The 23,494-nt window shown below is 34.0% G+C and overlaps 1 protein-coding gene across 4 annotated transcripts in view; it reads right to left on the bottom strand.

Moving 5' to 3' along the window:
* The window catches only part of NLGN1 (neuroligin 1), an 837,296-nt gene that overhangs the window by 451,459 nt on the left and 362,343 nt on the right, over positions 1 to 23,494 (bottom strand). For 2 of the 4 annotated variants that reach the window (XM_044251809.1, XM_044251808.1), the window contains exon 3: positions 5,175 to 5,234. The exons of the other annotated variants lie outside the window; for them this stretch is intronic. In XM_044251809.1, the coding sequence (XP_044107744.1) occupies positions 5,175 to 5,234 (60 nt within the window). The remainder of the gene's footprint in view (positions 1 to 5,174; positions 5,235 to 23,494) is intronic. 4 annotated transcript variants of the gene reach the window in all.

Genomic DNA, 23,494 nt, shown 5'->3' with positions numbered 1-23,494 from the left:
CCTTAAATCCTTAGGAGGGAAAATGGTATTCACTCATTTGTAAAGATGGGGGTGCTTGAGGAGATGTTACGCTTACACAGAGAAAACAATCCTTTTGAAATTTTTAACTATCTTCCATTTTTAAATGTCTGTTTGCTATATACGGTTTTAGCTTATTTTCCTAGGATGGCTGGCACCGAAGAAGCAGTAATAAATTATTAAACTGAAATCATTAACTGACTGTTCACAGCAGACACTGTACTCTGCTAATTGTATGCTTGTAGGTAGCACAGAGGGAGACTGTTTCAGAATTCTTCTTTAATTAAAATTACATAGAATTACAAAGCACCAACTGTGAACTGTAATGAAATCTTGGTAGAACCATTCTGTTCACCTGGAAAACAATACAGGCACACATTGAGACAACTTGCCACATTTTATACCTAATAACAGAATGAAGTGGACATTGTCAGGAAACACTGAAAATATGACAATATATCCCACGAGCTTTTTTGAGTGTATCTCTTTATTTTTCTTTGGAAAAGTTAGACTTGAAAGAATTAAGAATAGTTTGGGCTGATTCTAATTTCCAATTTGTGTTTTCAAATCTCTCAAAGATTTCAACATTGTCTAAGAACTTAATATACCAAGCAGTTCTTTTCTGGAAAGTTATGTATGATTCTAGTCCTATGTTCTGAACAATATTTCTTTTTGCTTGAAGTAATCCTGAAGCTTATGCTATATCGGGTAATTATTAAAATTTTAGGGACGCCTGGGTGGCTCAGTTAGTTAAGCAACCGCCTTCTGCTGGCTTAGGTCATGATCCCAGGGTCCTGGGATCCAGCCCTGAGTCAGGCTTCTTACTCAGCAGGGAGCCTGCTTCTCCTTCTGCCTCTGCCTGCTACTCTTCCTGCTTCTTCTCTCTCTCTGTCAAATAAATAAAAATTTTTAAAAAGTCACATTCATGAAAATTACAAAATTTTGATATTAATTATCAAAATAAGTGAAATTCTTGCATATAACAACCTTTAAAATTGCTAATAAAGTTTGGAAAGATGTCATATTTCTATTACAGGATAATCGGAGTTCTATTTATGATAGTGTTTTTATCACAGGGGTCTATCCTAGACTTTATTTTCTTCATAGTATATAGGTCTTTTTAATATAAATATAAATAGTAAATAGTTTAAATATAATAATAAATATAAACAGTGTAAATTATATCTATATTTACTTTTATTTTAAAAAGACAGAATCTTTATAAATAATATATCAGATAGCCTACTATTGAATACCATCTGCTAATGTCATCATTTTAATAAAATTTTAAGGAACCATTATGTCTTTGGTGCAAATGTATTTGATGTACTTTAGTAATTTATGATGAATTTATTAGACCCAAGTCATCCCTCTAAATCTTGTCTCATATTTTTCTCTATAAATAGGGTGGATTTCACCTAATATTTCTGACTTTGCCTAAGCAGCTGCTACTAATTTTACTAAAATCAAAACCACTCTCAGAGACTAAAACACTAGTTCAGGTACAGTAAAAATACAAAAGTTCATAAAACATGCTTATATTTTCTGTTATGTGCATTTTTAAAGGCCTTGCCAAGCATCTAAGTCTCTGAAAAGAGTGGATGGAAAAGGCGGAAGTACTACATTGATGGTTATTTAGGGTAGGAAAGTATGTAGTTTTTCAAGTTAAAAAAGTAATAGACTTGGAATCTGAGTAGATAGCTCTATTTTAAATTTTAGTAACTATTTTATCTTCCTGATAAACCAAAATTTTAAGGCAATGTAGCAAATGTCAACAGATCTAGAGCAATTAATGGGGATTTATTTGTGTCTGACAACCAGGGTTTGAGAATCACAACCCCCTTTAATGGTCTTAATGAATAATTATTAGTCACATAACTCCTTAAATATGTTTACTGGTTTCCTTTTCTTAAGGAAAAAAAACTCATTAAGTTCTTAATTGCCAATAATTGAGAGTTTTTAGCATTAAATAGTTTTTAAATCGTGACGTATTGCCTCAATTAAATTTTTCTCTGGCATATTTCAAGACATTTTTGTGTCCCCCTTTACTAATTCTACCAACCTCAAGTACCAACCTCATTCCAAACCAGCAAAAGAATATAGAAGTGTTGGCTAAATATAATTTTTAGTTAAAAAATATATAAAAATCTATAAGAGCAGTTTTAAAAGGCTATATTTAAAATATAAAATTGCATCTAAATATTGAAATATTAATATTAAAGCATCCTAGCACAATTAAAAGAATTTTAAATATCTCCTATATTCCCGAAATAAATTGGTAGGATCTACAGTGTTGCTTTGACCCATTTTTATCACTTCAGATTAGTCTTTTTGAAACTATGGAAATAGCCTATGAAATATGTAGTTTTTTGGTTATTATAAAACACAAATGAAAAGTGATAAAAAATGCGACTGGCCTAAAGATGGCAAAAGAATAACTAATGGTAAAGACACGAAGGAGAATTAGAAGTAATGAATAGTGCTCCACTAAGAAGCCTTGGGTTAGTTTAAGTGAATGAGGAGCACCTCCCAGTCAATATCCCTGGTAGCCTCTGAGTTCAATGGCTGAGAAATCAAGTAAAAATTTCAGTTATCAGTGAATAATGGAGAATAAGTAACTTGACTTCTGACTAAAGTAAAAAGTAATCTGTCAAGTAGTTTATATTTGTGGTTTTATGTCTAGTGATGGCGATTCATAATTTGGAACAAATAAAAAATGAAAATTGGCCTTGGTTTTTATTCCGGCTCATGTCTACAAAATAATTGTAAAAGGAACTGAATAGAAGATGGTCAGACTTTTCTACAAAGGTTTTTTTTTTTAATCCTGAAGAATATTTGAATTTATCTTTCTTGTCTTCGCTGTCTTAACAAGCATCCAAAACAACAGCACAGACGAGTGGACTCAACTTGAACTGACTGCTCTTACATTCTATACTTCGGAGCATTTAAAAATATATATTGATTTGGAAAGTCTTGTGACTGACTGGCTTAGTACTTAACCTGAATACTACCTGCCAATTTAAACAGGGATTTTAGTACATTTTTAATGGCTATTTAAAAATGTTAAATGTGCTTCGAGAGGTCTGTAAAACAGATTCACATTTATGGGGTTTAGCTCGTTATGGTGGCTCAGAAGTATCTTTTGTAAACTTGTAAATGTCTTACTTGCTATTTATCAAAAGAGAAGAAGTGCATTAAATCAGCAAAGTATTTTTTAAATAGGAAAATTGTGTATACTAACTTTGTGAGTTCTTTCAGAAAATTTAGAGTTTACAAAGCGACACACTAAGAAGTTCTTTATACTTAAGTATTATTTAAATAACAAATGTCTAGGAGTTAAGGATTTTCAAAGGGCTCAGCAATCCCAAAGCCCCTAAGTGGAAGCAGTCTTCTTAAAGCTGTGAGAACACAGTCAACAAATGTCTCGAATGTTTGAAAACTTCTGATTTCCAACAATATTTTTAAAAAACACAATTTGCATTTTGATATTATAAGTTTATTTTTATCTATTTAGCATTCAAAATGATAACTCATGGACAGCTATAATGATTTATTTCAAATATTAATGACTGCTTTGTGTTTAATCTTTAATTCACTGTTGGGATTCATGGTAAACGTATTTTTTTTTTTTTAAAGATTTTATTTACTTATTTGACAGAGAGAGAGATCACAAGTAGGCATAGAGGCAGGCAGAGAGAGAGGGGGAAGCAGACTCCCCACTGAGCAAAGAGCTGGGTTCCGCTGGATCCCAGGACTCTGAGATCACGACTTGAGCTGAAGGCAGAGGCTTAAGCCATTGAGCCACCCAGGCACCCTGGTAAATGTGCTTTTAATCAGAGATCATAAATTTCATTTAATCAAAATTCTTAAATGTTATAAAAATATTAAAACACAATATAATATTTAAGCTTTCAATACTTCACCTCTATAATTCAATTTTCTGTGAAGTAGTTTATTAAATAAATATCTAAATGAAGATAATTCAAGTTGTTTAGTAAGGACATATTCATTCACAGTTGTAAGTCATGTAACTAGCATTTCTGCTGAACTGCTTGTAGGTTATTTTATTTTGGAAAGCCATTCATACTGTATTATTGATATCGTTATGAGATTTAATTTCAAGGGCTCTGGGAGTTACTTTTAAACCTGGGATAACATAAGTCACTTCTCAAAGAATCATAACTAGGTTAGCATTTAAAAAAAAAAAAAAAGTCCTAAGTAGACTGAAGGTGAACTGAAAATTTCAATGGGCCCCTCTGGATACTCCACCTTACACCAGGTAAAGGTACACAACGGAATGAGAAGTGTCAAATCAATCTAGCAAGTACTTCCATGTAGAGAGTATATCAGAATTGTATGTCATGAGAAAGTTAGAAAGAGAAAACAATTTTGATATTAGGAGAGTAGTATATATTTTATTGTTTATAGTTGGCAATACCCAGAAAATCAGAACAATTCCGTAACCCAGGCTAGAAATTATGTGCTTTTGAAATGAAAGGCTATCCATCAAATCTGCCTGGAGTACTGAAGTGATTGCACAGTGTTTACTACAGTTATCTAAATAGGTGGAATGCCTGTCTTATCTATACAATTGAATTTATTTATATAATATTTAAGCAAATCAGTAGAAAACAGCATTTTTGTCATATAAATTATATTGCTCAAGAAACACTTTATATCAGCCTTTGGTTGTCCTTCATTTTATTGGGTATGGGGTTCTTTTTAAACAAATGTCAAAGGTAAAAATGAAACACATTTTGATACTGGGTAAAATATTTACATAGATTAGAAAACATGCAAAATGGGTACAGAAAGACTACAGGGGGAGAGATTGTTAGTTCAAAGAATGTGGACAAATTTCAGTCAAAACATGGGATGGAACATATCAAAAGTCAGTTCAAGAAAACAAAAAAAAAATGCCCCTCTTTCTAAAACATTTTAATGGTTGGCATCAAAATGTAAAACTTAACATTCATTTTTTTAAAAAAATTAAAAATGTATATTTATGTGTAACAACAAGCAAGAAGACAAAACACATCAAAAACAGGAATTAAAAACAACTCTTCAAAAAAGACAAGAAGTAAAAAAATAGAAAGGAGTGGAAAAAGTGATTGAGGCCCTTGTCATGCAAATAGATTTGGTGGAAAAAAAAATACCTTCATCTTCAGCACCGTCATTATCACCTAAATCATCTGTCTGTTTCTTTGTAAGGGGACCTAGGATTGAGAACGGAGAAATGGAGGGAAAAAAAAAAAGACAATTCAAGAATAAACAAGACTGAGGGGAAAAAAATAAATGTAAATACTAAAATTCTCAAGGGTATTTCCAAAAAGAGTGGGGAAGTGGTTAAGTCAAAGTTGATTTTCTATTTTGTTTAAGAAAAAAGAATCCCTCTCCCCAAAATATCTTATAGAAGATTTGGTTTGTGAATGCATCCAGCATAAAAAATACATTATGGTTTGAAACTCAAGTCATAAGCAAAGGAAATGATTTTTTTTTTTTTAAATATCCACTGCATAAAAAAAGTAAACAGTTTTAGCTGAAAGAACTTAATTTATTCAGTGTCTTTTCTAATTTGAATTGGTGACAACAATAAAGAAAGTAGGCCAAACTCATCTTTAATTTGGGACGATATAATAACATTAGGGAAAACAGAGATATGAACATTTTTAGGGTGTTTTCTTTTCTTTTTTTTCCTCCTAATTTTTTGTAAGAGCATTAACACTTGGATTTTACACCTTTTTATATCATACATTTTTCAAAACTGTGACTTTTTAAAATTACTCGTCATTAAATATTTCCCCATGTGTTTTAATTAAACATTAGCTGTGGATTTAAGACATTTGCAACCTGCAAAAAAGTATGAACAGATAATCTCATCACTCTGTAGAGCAACGGTAGCATCAGTAGAAGTCAGTGTTTGGTTATTAAGTTAGTTACAGAGTCAAGGCTTACATTTCATAAACAATTTAGTAATATAACAGAATTATGTCTTCTTGCAATTTCACGTCCAGTATAGTTATTTATAAAGGAATCATTTTTAGGATAATAATTATATTAAAACACTGTGAATGTTTAATAAATGTTTTATTATACTTAACAATATTAATTTGCTAGAATAAAGAAGCAAACCAAAGGGGAAATCAAAGGCCACTTGAAAGTAATTTTAAGTGTCACATCATTGACATATTCAGCACAAAAAAAAAAGCAAGTGAAGCCCCACATTTCTTTTCGTTTCCACAACCATTTAATTTGTATGACATTTCATAATCCTCATGCAAAAGCAATCATTACAAACACAGGACACTCAAGTTAAAAAGACAGCCAAACATAGCAGTAAGCAAGAGAATTTTGTCATGCATAAAATAACAGTCATAGAAAAAGGAAGGGGAAAAAAAGACTGAAAGTCATGTATTGATTTCAATAATAGAAAAGAAGCAGGCATTAACTGTAAGCACACTTCATAAGGAAGGATTGTTAAACATTTCGAGAAAGTCTTCTGAGTCTTTTCAGCGATTACTGTGCATTATGTTCGTAATTCAAACTATACCTATTGTCAGAACCCTCAAAGAATGGAAAACACCATCCCAGAAAATGGAAGGGGAAAAAAAGAGATATAATCCAGTTATGTTTAATCAGTGCAGAGAAACAGCCTTGAAAAATAGTACTAACTGGTAAAGATCAAAAGATTAGAATTGGAGAAATTAATGATGTTACTGAAGTGACCCATTGACTACTCCTTGTAAGGCCATGGTTTCAAGGTCATTCCAGATATAGACAGAGGAGCTGTACACAATAAATTGAGTGATATACATTTATAGTCACTCTTGTAAGCAATCATTCCATTAAGAGAAAACCTAGATGAAAACAAGTCTATGTTAATTGACACTCTGTTGCAAGTTCACAGAAATCTACATTTCTTTAACATGATCCTGCTTAGTGCAAAAAAATACCCTCAATGTTTTTGGATGTCCATGCAACAATGTAGCTACATTTCTGAAAAATAGAGATAGTTTGGATTTAAATTTAAAAATTGCTGTATCAAAAACTATATTTGAAATATTTCCAGTTTGAAAACCACGGAAAATATTAGGCTTGGAAAATTATTTTCCAGCTTTTTATTTTTCTTTAAATGAACAGACCTCAACAAATATGATTTCTTGCATTTCTATTTTCAAGGATGCTGTATAAAAATTATAGCTTGATTTATTAATAGACAACACAGATTAAGTGCAGTGGTCATTATTTATTGCCACCCAAACCACTATCTACTTTCGAATTTTAGATAAATTACTTAATTTGCTTAATTCTTGGCTCTATTAAGAAACCATTAGTGTGAGTTCAAAAATTTTTTTTTGCTGAATCATCAGTTCACTAACATTTGGAGACACATGTAAAACCCATCACAATTAAATTGACTCTCATTACTTTGTTCAGGCCTCTTTTGAACAATTCAGATGAAGTGTCTTTCCTGTGCTAGGATACCCGAGGCAATTCATGGGACTTCTTCAGGAAATCATTCAGGTTCTACAGTCACCTAGCCAGTAGTTTTACATACTTTGCACACACGCAGAATTGCTGGTTCTTGGGTGGTGCTGTCGGTTAAGTGACCGAAACCGGCTCTGGGTTTGGGCTCAGTGCTGCCCCAAACTCTCAGTTCAGGCTGGAGTCTGCTTAAGACTCTCTCTCCCTCTCCATGCCCCTTCCCCCGCTCAAATAAATAAATAACTCTTAAAAAAAGAAGAAGAAGAAGAAGGAGGAGAAGGAGGAGGAGGAGAAGGAGAAGAAGAAGAAGAATTATTGCTGGTTCTTGGGTTTGCACAAGATATGATAGCAAGAGAATTTTTATGAAAACATGATCTGCCACTTGTTTGCACATGGGACATAGTTCTCAGTTGCTATATGACTCTGGGTCTGCATAAATAAGGAAGCCATGGAAATGATACTGCATATACCATGAGATGACTTTTCCATGGATCGAATAGTTGAACCACCATTTTTTGCTGCAGTCTTATCAGGAAACTGCATGCCTCTTAACTGAGGTGGGATAATGATCACATACATGCACTAGATGAAACATCTTTTACTATAGTAAATCTGAAAAGTTACAAACAGATATAGATATTCAGCATCATAAATAGATGGCGACATCATTATCTTGGAAAGAGGTTAAGTCAAATTCTCCCAACTAAAGAAGCACACTTACTGAATACTAAACAAAATCTGTTATTGTATATTAAATTGTTCCCACAGTATGGGTTCCAGCAATATTTTCATAATTTCAGCATAACTGGGTTTTCTTAACATCAAGAATTGTTTACACGTCTGATTTTTTGAGGGCTGATAACAGTTTTTGGCCAAATGGTTATAAAAATAAAACAAAACCCCAGATTTCCTTTATCTCATATGCTTAAACACACAAGAAACAAATATCTGAGAAGGTCCGGCATTGCAAATTGAAAAACCCAACTTTGGTTTCTCTAAGGAAGCCTCAAACAGAGTAAACATATGCTTGTGGATTACAGAAACAGATCCCTACATGATCTCAAGATTCCTTATTCCCAGGCTGGAAGGAAAATAGCCTGTTGCTTTGAGCTTCCTTCTTTCTAAGATATCTAGGATATCTGGCTCATTTTTAGTTTATTCTACACTGACATAATTTGATATAATAACAACTGTTAAAGTTTTTTTTTTTTTTTAAAGATTTTATTTATTTATTTGAGAGAGAGAGACAGTGAGAGAGAGCATGAGCGAGGAGAAGGTCAGAGAGCGAAGCAGACTCCCCATGGAGCTGGGAGCCTGATGTGGGACTCGATCCTGAGACTCCAGGATCACGCCCTGAGCCGAAGGCAGTCGTCCAACCAACTGAGCCACCCAGGCGTCCCACAACTGTTAAAGTTTTTTAAATTGAAATAAAATATAGTAAGAGGTGATTGTCATTAATTACAAAAAATTATACAACCACATTTTAGAGACCATGTATTTCTTGTAAAGTGATCAACATTATTTCCCCAAAGGGTAAAACATTTATCCTTTAACAAAAATGTACAGCAATCATTAACAACATTCCAACCATAGCTTATGCTTCTTTTAAACTATAAACAGTACATTTTCAGTACTAAGCAGTTTAAATGGTATCTTAAAGCACCAAAACATAAAGCGAATGAGTCCCCTAAACCTGGAGAAATGATTTATTTTACCTTGAAACTATAGGATCTGTCCTCCTTGAGGAATGCACACATAATTCTCATTAGAGTTAATAGGAAAGTGGACCTCCTGTCATTTTGAAAGGGAGTGAGAGTAATTACTATATTTTATATCTCCTATAGGCAATAAATAGATTCAGTGGTGAACCAACAGGACTAGGAAGGTAAAGGGAATTCCTAACCATGAAGGTAAAGGGAGCTCCTAACCATGAACTTTGAACTCATTTAAATCCCAAGAGTTTCTATGCCATTAATATAAGCATAATTCAAAGTGCTGGACTTTACAAAGGACTTATGATGCAGTCTTACAATTTAGGATCTGACCACAGTGCCTTTTATTTTTAAAAAAAGGAATAAAAATATCAGCATTTCTCTGTAGTTAACTGGAGAATAATTACGAGGCCCTGAAATAATTACTACCCACCCATATTAATGCTGCTTTTTATCCTTCTCTTTGATGAAGGTCTAATATACTTTAGGTCTCAAATACATTAGAACTGATTATAAATTCCTTCATTACATGTTCAATTCAGCAGAAATTATCTGTACTTTCTGTGACACATATCTGCAAAAGGCAAGCAGGTTGAGGGTATTATTAGCTTCTGACTTAGAAAGTTGGCTGAGAAATGCGGCCTCCTTAAGAGAGCAAGTCTTTGAAAACTTCAGGATTATTTAGAGCTCCAGGCCATTGTGAGTTCCATTGTGATACATGGACAGCCCTAGCCAACGACCTTGCTCTATTCTTTCCCCACCAGACTTTGAGGTAAACTGACTTCATGGGATTCATAAGGCTAATTCCACAGAAGGGGAAAATACGAGTATGTTGCTACTTGTTCTGGGGCAATTGGATTTAAAAAGATTTAAATATTTTCAGGAATGTTCTTAGTCTGTATAAAACTAGAATCAAGGATGTAAAAATCTGATTATGTCTGCTCTGTATAGAAGACAATGCTGGAATTCAGTATATTATAAATAAAAGTAGCAGATGTTACTGTATTTAATTTTTTCCAAATTGATAAACATTAAAATACAATGACTTAAAGAAATCAGATACCATGACAGTTGGTGTCATTGCAAAGATAGTAAATTTTACCTATTGAAATTTCGTGAGTTTTATAGAACTACAATACAAAACTCTTGAGGATACAGAAATGAGTGAAAGCAACTGATTTGAGATAATACTCATTAATCTGATATGACTATACTTATTAACTAAAGGTTATCAAACTTATTAAACCACTGATTTTGTTAATATATAAAGAAATCATAGCTGAGAATAATTTTCTTAGTAATTTTTCAATTAAAAGACAGCATACTTGTACAATGTCATAACTATGCATGATGAGAAAATAAAAATATGATGCAAACTGCTGTGATGAGATACTGGAAGCAAACTTTGGGAGAATTCACGGTTTTTAAAGAATCCATATCTGTGCAAATCTTGGTGGCACTACTATGCCATGCATGATGTTTCAGTATCTCTTAGGAGAGCTGCCTATTTAGGCTAGTGGTTCAAATGTACATATGCTATAGAAAGGACAAGATTCCGAGGGTATAAAAGAAGCAGACAAGCTCTGTCTTTATTTTTGTGTTAGAAGAAAACACCTGCATGAAAAAAAAACACACTCCCTCAGTTCTTCAGAAGCAGAGCATAGCTTAAAACATGACTTTTGAAAAAATAAAAATTAAAAAAAAAACTTGATTTGGGGGGTAAAGAAAATTTGACGTTAAGATCAGGAAAAAAGGAAAGAGAAATCTTGGCTCCAGTATACTGAGAAGAGCTCATTCATATTTATAAGGTAAACAAGTTGCTTTTTCATAAAATTACTTTTATTACAACACTTTGAAGTGAAAAGCAATCCTGTCTAGAACAAAAGTGATAGGAACTGGGGAATTTATTTTTTTAAGTAGATTAAAAAGTAAGTAAAATAGGCTAACTCTTAATTTGAGCATCACCCCATTTGCACAAGCTTGTTATTTTCTTAACACTACATTTGTTTGATTTTTTAATAAATGCACATGCAGTATTTTATATCTTAAAGAATGTCAGGATAATGCTCCCTTCTCATCTGGAACAATGTCCTATATGCTTCATCAATCCTGTAGCACTCCGTGAAGACATACTCTGAACTGACCTGGCTTTCCAAACATTATCCAGAGATGTACTTGGGTAAGGACACAAGTGCCACAAGATCCCAGAGCTCTCTCAGCAACACATGAGTCTGCGATGGGCTCAGTAGCCCAGACTCCTTGGTATGGTTGCCAGTATTTAGTCATCCAGCTTTTCCAAATACACGCTATGCTAGGTCACCAGCATACATGGTGAGCAGCACAGGCAGGACTTCAGCCCTCATGAAAGTTAATTTTGTCAAAGAAAGAGACTTAAAGCAAATAATCACATGCATAAGCATATACTTACAGATTGTGTTAAGAAAAAAAAAGTCTTGGGGTTACGAGAGGTTATACAAGGCAACCTAGCTAAACCCAAGGACTGAAAGACAGCTCAGTACTAAGCAAGCAATGAGGTTGGGGTTCGGAAGGTAGGGTGGAAAGAAGATTCTGGGCAGAAAGGCCCTAACGTTAGAGGAAGCCTGGAGGTTGCTGAGGTTGGCAAAGGAGAACAGAGAGTAGTGGGGGATGAGGATGAGTACCCAGCTTCTCTAGCCTAGGGATTTTTGTCTTAACTAATCGATAGGAAGTCATTTAAAGGGTTTAAGCACACACTGACAAATTGGGCCCTATCTGAATCTTAAAGAGAAAATCACAAAGAGGTGAGTTCACTCCAAATCTCATACAGAGATTTGTGTGAGATTTGGAGTGACACACACAGACCTCACACAGAGGTCTGCATTATGTTCTTATCAGATGAAAATAGTTCATGAGAAGAAATGAGATGATGGAAAAGGAGTCTGTAACGCTCCTCTATTTTCTGTTTGTAAATAAAATGAACATCATCAAAAAGAAAAATCTAAGACTCCAGCACATCTAAAAATTTTATGAGTATTTTAAAGTTTTCTATTAAACATGTATTTAAATTTAAATTTATTTTGCCTAAGATTTAACAGGATGAGAATTAACATATCCTGACCACTCTTACATTCATACAAAGATAAATATTATGTAAGTGACATCTACTTGGATATCTCACCCCTTCTCAGCATATTAGGGATGCCCATCAGGTCCACCTCAAAGCCAATTTTACCCCCCAAAAAGGTTTTGCTTTCAGAGTTTTAACATCCCACTGCTTCTCCAATTTTATTCCTGTCATGCTTTCCCAGAACTCTCTATTATTGGCCTTGTCTGTGGCCATCACTATCACATGACTGAATTATTGCAGTACCCTCATAGTTGCTCTCACTGTCATCTAGACCCTAGACCATCTCCCATGCCATTTTGTACGCCATAGGTTTTTGAAGTTATAGATAATAATAGTGGCAAACCCAAAAAGAAAAAGATTTAATCACCATCAGCTAAAATGTACACACATTCAACTCCTTCTAAGACTAAAATTGCAAGCATTCCAAGGGAACAGGAACTCAAGAGCATATACAAAAAACTTGTACTGTGAATTTTAAAATAGCTATAACGAGACAGATGAAAACTAAATATAGTTTAACACTCATTTTGATGTTTTAGAAATTCATGAGCAAAAAAAAAGATTTTTTATTCAAAATGGAAACAAGTCATTTCAAATTTTTTTTAAAAAATGCAGTTCAGATTAGTGTTCACTAAACATCACTTTCATTGTTTCACCACTTAAATAAAAATTTTTAGTCTGCTTCTTTCTTATCATTTTAGACTAAATGCTCCAGATTGAACCATAAGACCCTCCTTATTCTTTCCAGATTTTATCTCTTCATTCCATTGCTTTCCAAAATACATCTCTTCTGGATTCTGCCAAACATTTAAAGAAAAACTAATACCAATTTCCCTTAAAGTTTTCCCCCAAATTGAAGAGCATGGAATGCTTCCAAACTCATTTTATGAGTTTTATTTATTTATGAGTTTTATTTATTTATTACCTCATTTTATGAGGTAATATTACCTGATAACAAAGCCTAATGAGCACACTACAAGAAAAGAAAATCACAGGCCAATATCCCCAATGAACATAGATGCAAAAATATTCAACAAAATATTAGCAAACCGGATTCATCAATACATTAAAAAGATCATATATCATGATGAAGTGGAATATAAAGATGGTTCCACATTAACAAATTAATGTGACATATCGCATTAACAAAATGAAGGCTGAAAATCATCTGATCATGATAGATGCTGAAAAAGCATTTGAAAAAACACTGTATCTTTTCATGATAAAAACTCTCAATAATAAAGGCCATAATAAAGGCCATAAATAATAAGTCCATACTTAACATCATATACGATCATGAAATGCTGAAAGCTTTTCCTCCAAGATCAGGAACAAAACAAGAGTGCCCATTCTCACTACTTTTATTCAACATAGCAATAGAAGTCCCAATCAAAGCAATTAGGCAAGAAAAAAGAAATAAAATGTGTCCAAATTGGAAATGAAGAAGTAAAATTGCCTCTATTTGCAGGTGATATGATATTATATATAGGAAGTCCTAAGGACTCCACCTAAATACAGTCAGAACTAATAAATAATTTCAGAAAAGTTGCAGGAGAAAAATATCAATATACAAAAATCAGTTGTGTTTTTATAAAAATGAAATAGAAAAAAATTAAGATAACAATCCCATTTACAATAATATCAAAAAGGTTAAGATACTTAGTAATAAATTTAACTAAGAAGCAGAAGATCTGTGCAGCAATAAGATACTAATGAAAGAAACTAAAGAGAATGTAAATAGATGGAAAGAGATATGGACACTTTGATGTCCATAAACTGAAAGAATTAATATTGTTAAAATGTCTGTATTACTCAAAGTGATCTACAGATGCAACACAATCCCTCTCAATATTCCAATGGTGCTTTCCACAGAAATAGAAACCACAATCTATTGTATGAATTTGTATGAAACCACAAAAGACCCCAAATAGCCCAAGCAATCCTGAGAAAAGACAACAACGCTGGAAGCATCACACCTTCTGATTTTAGACTGTATTACAAAGCTGTACTAATAAAATCAGTATAGTATTGGTGTAAAAAGAAGACACATAGATCAACAGAAGAGAATAGAGACCCCAGAAATAAACCTGAGTATATATGGTCAATTACATTTCAAAAAGGATCCAAGAATATATAGTAGGGAGAGTATAGTCTCTTCAATAAATGGTGCTAAAAAAACTGGACAACCACAAACAAAAGAATGACACCAGACCCCTATTTTATATGATACACAAAAATAATGGGTGGCTCAGTGGGTTAAGCCGCTGCCTTCGGCTCAGGTCATGATCTCAGGGTTCTGGGATCGAGTCCCGCATCGGGCTCTCTGCTCAGCAGGGAGCCTGCTTCCTCCTCTCTCTCTCTCTGCCTGCCTCTCTGCCTACTTGTGATCTCTCTGTCAAATAAATAAATAAATAATCTTAAAAAAAATCTCAAAATATATTCAAGACTTAAATGTAGACATGAAGTCATAAAACTTCTAAAAGAGCACATAGTAAGTGAACTCCTTGACGTTGGCCTTGGCATTAAGTTTTTGGATTTAGGGGCACCTGGGTGGCTCAGTGTGTTAAGCCTCTGCCTTTGGCTAAGATCATGATCTCAGGGTCCTGGGATCAAGCCCCACATCAGGCTCTCTGCTCAGCGGAGAGCTTATCCCTCTCTCTATGCCTGTATCTCTGCCTACTTGTGCTCTCCCTCTCTCTCTGTCAAATAAATAAATAAAAATAAAAATCTTAAAAAAAAATTTTTTTGGATTTGATACCAAAGGCAAAGGCAACAAAAGTAAAAATAAATAAGGGGACTACATTAAACTGAAAAACTTCTACACACTACAGAAACTCTCAATAAAATGAAAAGGGCATCTATGGAACTGGAGAAAACATTTGCAAACCATGTATCCAAAAAGAGGTTAATATCTAAAATATACAAAAAAATTCATACAACTCCATAGCAAAACAAAACAAAACCAAAAACAAACAAACAAATAAACAAACAAAAAAACCTTCCAAACAACCCAATTAAAAAAAATTCAAAACCTAAATAGACATTGTTTTTTTTAAAGAAGACCTACATATGACCAATAGGTAATGAAAAGGTGCACCACATCACTAACCATCAGGTAAGTGCAAATCAAAATTATAATGAGATATCATCTCACCTCTGTTAGAATGTCTGTTATCAAGAGGCAAGGAATAACAGATGCTGATGAGAACATGGAGTAAAGGAAACCCGTGTACACCGTTGAGAGGGACAAAAACCGGTGTGGAAAACAGTATGGAGGTTCTTTAAGAAGTTAAAAATTGAGCTACTATATGATAATGATCTAGCAATCCCACTTCTGACTATATATCCAAAGGCAATAAAATCATTATCTCAACGAGATATCTGTGACCCCATGTTTACAGCAGCATTGTTCACAATAGCCAAGGTATAGAAACAACCTAAGTATCCATTGGCAAATAAATAGATAAAGAAAATGTGGTGTATATATACACAATGAAATATTATTCAGACTGAAAATTATTTCATCTTTAGGAATAGGATGGATCTGGAGGACATTATGTTAAGTGATCTAAGCTAGACAGTAAAAGACAAACACTGTATGGTATCACTTATATATGGAAGCTAAAAAAGTTAAAAATAAGAAAATGAAAGTCATATTCATAGAAATAGTAGAAAAGTGCTTTCCAGGGTTTGGGGAGTGGGCGAAACAGGAAGAGGTTTGGTGTAAAAGGGTAAAAATTTTCATTTATAAAATAGATATGGTCTGGGGCGCCTGGGTGGCTCAGTAGGTTAAGCCTCTGCCTTCAGCTCAGGTCATGATCCCAGGGACCTGGGATTGTGCCCCGCATCGGGCTCTCTGCTCTGCAGGGAGCCTGCTTCCTCCTCTCTCTCTGCCTGCCTCTCTGTCTACTTGCGATCTCGGTCAAATAAATAAATAAAATATTTAAAAAGAATAGATACGGTCTGAAATGCATAACATGGTTACCATAGTTGATAACATTGTATTGTATAATGAAATTTGCTACAGCTGTAAAACTTACATGCTCTCATTGAAGAAGAAGAAGAAGAAGGAGAAGGAGAAGAAGAAGAAGAAGAAGAAGAAAGAGGAGGAGGAGGAAAGAAAAGAAAGTATGTGAAGAGACAAAATCCAGAATATATCTTTTTCCATTATGAGTCTTCTCATTGTTGCACAAAAATGACCTCACCCTCACATCTTGTGTTCTTTGTCTTATAGAGTTGATTTCTTAAAGTTCTAGTTATAATTAATTTTCCTTAGAGAGAAGGAAAAAAGGATAATAAGAATAGGGAATCTCCTCTAATATAACATGTAAGTTTTTTGCACATTGGAATAAAGGAGTTCTATTATATGTTTTGGCCTGAACTGTTGTCTTTAAGCTATGAACCAGAGATAGTTCTATATTGCTCAGCAAGACCTAACTGTGAAAATACCTTAATTCCTGGGTATTACTACATTTTATCTCCATAAGTGAGATAAATAAATTGAGCTAGTAATTTTTTAAGATACTATTTTCTAAGTGGGTCTCTCTGGGAAATAAGTCAGTAAAGACCAGACCTCTACTGTTAAAGTCCTAAAAGAGCTAGACTAACTGTGTGGGTTTCCCTAAAGTGACTTCTTGATGGATTCCAGTCTCAAACATATCTCTCCTTGCTAAATATCTCTTGTCCTCAGTGAAGCTGTTTCACTCTCTCTCTACCTCGTGCATTCCATTCCACATAGATTGGATTCTCTCTTAACCATGCAATCTCCTGTGTTCCCTTTTGCCTGATACAATAAATGATAAGCTTACATTAGATATTATAAAAAAATACTTATGAATACAGTGATTATATGCCCAGATTCATAGGATGTTAGAGCTGGGAAAGAACCTTACTATCAAAATATGTCAGTTCACATGTCCTCAAAAAGAAAAGAGCATTAACTGATTTTTGCCTAGGTTCCAAAGCTAGTTAAAAGCGGAGCTCAGAGGGTGCCTGGGTGGCTCAGTGTATTAAAGCCTCCACCTTCGGCTCAGGTCATGATCTCAGGGTCCTGGGATTGAGCCCCACATCAGGCTCTCTGCTTGGTGGGGAGCCTGCTTCCTCCTCTCTCTCTGCCTGCTTCTCTGCCTGTCCAAAAAAAAAAAAAAAAAAAAAAAAAAGCAGAGCTCAGTCTAGATCTCAGGTTTCCTAACACTCTGTCTTGTTTGCTCCTTTACAGTAAGTCACATGACAATAAAAGACAAGAAGAGAAAGGGGAAAAAATTGGGTGTGGAGGTATCCCATGTAGCATAAATATCATTTAAATAAACCACAATCTAAAAGGCCCACCATTATTATAACTATAAAGCCGTTAGTACTCCTCTAATCAACATTCATTTAGATGTCGTTGAGGTTAAAATTGAAATTTAAAAAAAATTTTCTTTAAAAAAAAAAACAAAACAGAAAAACTTTAAAAACAAACCAAGAGTTGGAAGAACAAAGACCCTAGAGTTTAAACCAAATTAAGTAAAAACAGTTAAGAGGAACAATTTCCCAGTAGTATATATTATTAAACTGAGTGATGTGTGAAATAATTAAAGTGTGAAAAAATTAAGTAATCAACTTGACTTAAAAACAACAGCGGCACCTGGGTGGCTCAGTGGGTTAAAGCCTTTGCCTTCTGCTCAGGTCATGATCCCAGGGTCCTGGAATCAAGCCCCACATCGGGCTCTCTGCTTAGTGGAGAGCCTGCTTCTCCCTCTCTCTCTCTGCCTGCCTCTCTGCTTACTTATGATCTCCGTCTGTCAGATAAATAAATAAAATGTTTAAAAAAAAAAAAAAGAAAAACAATAGCTAAGGGGAATATATGGCCATATAGGCCAATGAAATAGTGAAATGCTCTGTACCAGTTAAATGACTATTGTCCAGAAGCCCTGAAATCTCTTTATTCTGGCACCTAAGATACTTTGGCTCTAACCATTCCTCAGGCCCCCTTACTGTACCATAATTAAGAAACCAAGCGGTTAATGTTTGGCATAGCAGGGGCTCCCAGCACCCACTTAGAGTGCTATAGGTTGATACCCTCTCTAGGCTATTTCAGTATTTTAAGATTCCCTCCAGATTAACTTCAAAGACACTTCCAAACCTAGCATTCTATGACTCTAAAAATGTATTTCAATGTATTTCCTTGAATATATATTAGTACTACTTGATATTGTGACCGTGTGCTAATTGGTTTTGAAACAGCTCTCTCTCTCTCTCTCTTAGGAGCACATGTATAGTTGTATTAATCTTGGACATGTTTTTTAACTCCATAGAGTCAGGAACACAGTGCCACCCCATGCTCAATATGGTTATAATAATAATTCAAAGTGCCTAGTAAAATGCTTAATATAGAGACGTACAATTAAATATTTGTTTGCCCTTCACATTTCTTTTATGCATTGCTTCAAATAAAATCTTAAAACATCCACACACACACCCCTCCACTCACACATATGCCTCCTAGTATAATGTGTGCTAAAGAAAAAGGACTTTAGAATTAGGTTGTTCCCACTCAGCTATCTCCTAGTTATGTGATTTTTGTAACTTTCTTAACCTCTGTATCATTCAGTTTCTTTAAATGTAAAGTTGGACAATATCATATTGTCCATATAACAGAACTATATCATAAGGATTCAAGATCAAGGATATGAAATACCCGGTTCAGTGCCTGATCTATAAAAAGAGAATACAATAATAATAATGAAAATTATCATTGAATTGTCTTAATGTGACATTAAATTGCTTTAATATGTACTAATGTCTAATGTATAGGTATGACAACTATTTTCACTGAACTTCTATATTTGACCTAGTCCCCTACTGCTTAATGTAGAAACATTTAATTAGAGTCTAATATTTTGTCATTCTGCCCAAATAATCCATCACCAGAGTGTTTTGGCAAAAAGGTAATTATGGTATTTCACAGTCACTTGGAGAAGTACTGATACAAATTAACCAGAATATTCCTCAGAAGGTAATAGCATGCATGCTTTATGAAGTCTACTGAGCACCAAGCCTCCTAGAATGTGTGTAGCAATAGTTAACTATATAAACATTACTTTCCACCAATGATCTCCAGGAAGATTATGCTAAAGTACTTCTTCATCCAAGAATGGTTTTACAGCTAGTTATACATAACTCCATATTTTGACAATGACAATCTGGTAGAAAGAACTTTTCCGAATGAGTCATGAGTTGAGCATATAATGGATTTTCATATATTTTTAATTATAAGTCTAAACCAAGGAATATGACACAGTGATTAAAATTATAGTTTTCTACCTGCCTCCTTAGTGCAGTAGGCAGTGCGGTGCGTCAGTCCCATAAAATTGTAGTTTCTAAAACGATGCTACCTGATTTCAAATCCTGTCTGTAGTTACTATAAGCTCTGTGATCTTAATTTCTCTGTCTTCATTTCTTCATTCGTTATATAATTAATAACTGTCCTTCCTTATGTGGTGGCTGTAAGAATGAAATTAGTCAATATACCAAAGGGCTTACTTGATACAATGTGAATGGTCAAGCCAACTATTAGCTATTGTTAGAAGATAGGTAGTGATTATATTCATTTAATAGTTTGGGAAAGAGAAATTAATGAACTTGTTCAAAAACCTTGATGCTATGTTAAGCACTCCATAAGGATTTTTAAATAAGATTTATTTATATATTTGAGAGAGAGAAAGTGTGTGTGCAAGTCGGGGAATGGGGCAGAGGGAGAGGGAGAGAGAAACCCAAGCAGACTCCACACTGAGCTCAGGGCTGATGTGCAGCTCAATTTCATGACCCTGAGATCAGACCTGAGCTGAATCCAAGAGTCTTAAAATTAACTGACTGTGCCACACAGGTGCCCCAACTACTCCACAAAGATTATTTTACTAACTCCTCACAACTATTCGAAATATCAGGATTATTATAATAACCATTTATGGATGGGTTGAGAGGTAATCTGGGGCTTAAAAAAGACTATGAATTTGTCCAATATCTTCTATTTAATAAGTATGGATGTCAGGATGTGAGACAAGTTCTATATTATTCTGAAAGTCACACCATTAAGACTATTCCGTACTTCCACACAGTATCATAAAAATGTAAAAAAAAAAAAAAAACCCACAAAAACAAAAACCAACAACCCTTTCTGGGGATTAATAGACAAGCAGTTAAAAGTCTAAGAGTGTCTCAATGATACACACACACACACACACACACACACACATACAGCTATGTATAGTTGAGACTCTAATCACTTAGAGTAAACCTGCTTTCTAATTTATTACATGGCATTAGGTTCATTGAAATGATGGGGAAAAAAAGGAAATGAAACAATTACAAATGTGGGGATGTACAAAACAGGATATGCTAGGCAACTCTTCTGTGGTATGAAGAAGCAAAGTTGTGTATCCAGAATTCGACAAATAAAATAAGATAAAATGACATGTGAGTAATATGATCGCAGAAGGACCAAGTCTTACAAATGTCTTGTTCCTAACAGAAGCAATGGGGATGCAGAATCGAATTAACTCATGGGAGCAAGAAAGCGTAGAAAAAGGCAGGAAATGTGGTTTATTCAAATGGAAAACATCAAATTTGAGCCTCAGTTTGTTACTTAGTCCTAGGGGTATGGACCCCAGGCTCAGTAGGGCCCAAATGGTGAAGCTGTGAGGCAGTTTCTCCTGCAACAACAGGCTCATTTTGGAGTGACAGCTGCCAAGTTCTCTGGTAAAAGAACCCAAATTAGTAACATGCCTAGCTTCTAGTCTGAGCACTGCCATTTACCTAGATGATAAGGTATATGACATTATTCAAGTCGCTTCGTATCTCTGAGCTTTCCTTTAGCTATAAAAAGGAAGACAATGCCTTCTAGCCACCTCAGGAAATTGTTGTAAAATCAAATAATATGGTGTTTGTGAACACACTGCAAAAAGCTTTTCCTGTGTGTTGTGAAAACTTTCTATTATTGGCATTAAATGAAGAGGAAATAGTGGGGACTGCTAATTACAAAGATCATGACTGACTAAAGCACTTCTGCATCATGTATTCAAAAGAAAAATATTTATATTATCTTAATGAACAAAGTATGTACATATACATATATATACATATTTTTTAATTAAAATCTTCCTGATCCCTATGTGCCTATCAAAAATACATTATCAAGAAAATATCAAGGAATGTTACATTCTGACTCCACCATCCTCCCCACTGTCAAACTTTTGAAAAGTCACTTGACAACTCTGGCCTTCAATTTATCCATCTGTAAATTGAGGACAGAAATAACACCAAGTGGGGTGCCTCGGTGGTTCATTCGGTTAGACATACTGCCCTTGCTCTCAGTGTCATGAGTTCAGACCCTGTGTTGGGCTCCATGCTCAGTGAGAAGGCATTATCTATATTTTTTTTACTTGAAAAAAAAAGAAAGAAAAAAGCTCATAACATAGCAATGTTTATGAAATGAATGGCGGTAATATATGTGTAGCTCTTAGAAAAGAGTCTGGCATATTTCAAGGACACAACACATATGAAAAATTATTAGAATACACTAAATTCAACATTTAGAAAACTATAATAATTGACATTAGACAAATTCAGAAGAAAAAATAGGTATTTCCTTGGTGTCTTTTTTTCTTTTTTTTAATCTTGGTGTCTTTAAAAGAGTAAAGATTCTGAATGTAATAATATGTTTATATTTAGTCATTATAGATTTAAAATTGATTACCCAGCTAATAAGAATTTTAAAAACACTTTCTTTTTTTGACAAAATATCAAGTCTGAATCTGTAGCATTAGAAAAAAAAGAAAAGTGCAGGGCTCCTGGGTGGCTCAGTTGTTAAATGTCTGCTTTCGGTTCGGGTCATGAACCCAGGGTCCTGCAATAGAGCCCCACATTGGGCTCCCTGCTCTGTGGGAAGTCTGCTTTCATTCTCCCACTCCCCCAGCTTGTGTTCCTGCTCTCTTTCTCTCTCTCTCTGTCAAATAAATAAATAAAATATTTTTTTTAAAGTGCAGAAAAATTTAAAACCAAAATGCCATAGCAGCTCTTTACTTCCATTATAATATTACTCATTAAGGAGAGAGTTGACAGGTTTGGGACAAGTTAGCATTTCTAATAGTTTATCCATTTAAAACACCAAAAACTTTCATGGAAAGGCAAAAGGGATATTCTGGATGAAATTATACTTTTAAATTATATCCATATGAAAATATTTTTTCTAATTCTATTATTTACCAACTTTGATGTTCTAGCTTTATCTTCAGAATTGGCAGTACTGTTTAAATGTGGTTATATGCACCAGCACTATAATAAATCATTGCTTGAGGGTGATTTCACTTACAATGTGCAACTAAGATGCTCAGTTTAAGAACACCTGTAATAGGAAACATGGCCATGGAAAGCTTGTGCATGAATTGTGTTTTGGGAAACCCATGAGCAATATTAAGGTATTTGATCTTCAAAATATAAACATGCCATCTTAAAAGGGGCTTATCTTTCAAGTATTTAATGGTTGCTGGATTACAAGAATCAATATGGGATAAGAGGCTCCATGTTTTATTGATTTCTCCTTCCCTGCATTTTCGTTCTTCCTTTAAGCTATTAAAATGCCTCAAATCAAGCTACTTTCTTTTGTAAGATAGTCCAGAATAATAATATTTATCAAAGATAATATATCCAATACTAATATTTTGCTATTGGCAGTCAAGATTGCCTTCGAAGAAAAAATATTTACTTATGTAAATATGAAAACTTCTGCATTTAGTCTCTAGTATTTTTACAACGAAAGCACTTTTTAAAAATATATAGAAATCACTTCTGATTTTGTAAAATATTTCAGATTTAGATAAACAGCCAATTCTTGAATATCACAGAATTTTTATTTTAATATAGAAAGCTAGAGACAGCTGTATTAAAATTTAAAGCAATAAAAAATATGCAATTGACTTTAGGCAAGATATGTGTTTCAAAAATTTGCACATGAATCAATGTTTCTAAATCTGAAATACACTAAGAAAGGCTGCAATGTTGGCACCCTGTGGTGAATTATTTGGATAAATAAATCCCTCTTATAAGAGAATAATCACCCTAATATGTGTTTTCTAAGTTATCATTCCTAAATTTTTTCCTTTGAATATGAATGCATCTGTTTTTATTTAGTAGT

This window comes from Neovison vison, chromosome 6 (genome assembly GCF_020171115.1).
Source record: "Neovison vison isolate M4711 chromosome 6, ASM_NN_V1, whole genome shotgun sequence".
NCBI classification, from domain to species: domain Eukaryota; kingdom Metazoa; phylum Chordata; class Mammalia; order Carnivora; family Mustelidae; genus Neogale; species Neogale vison.
This window is presented reverse-complemented; position numbering and strand designations above follow the sequence as displayed.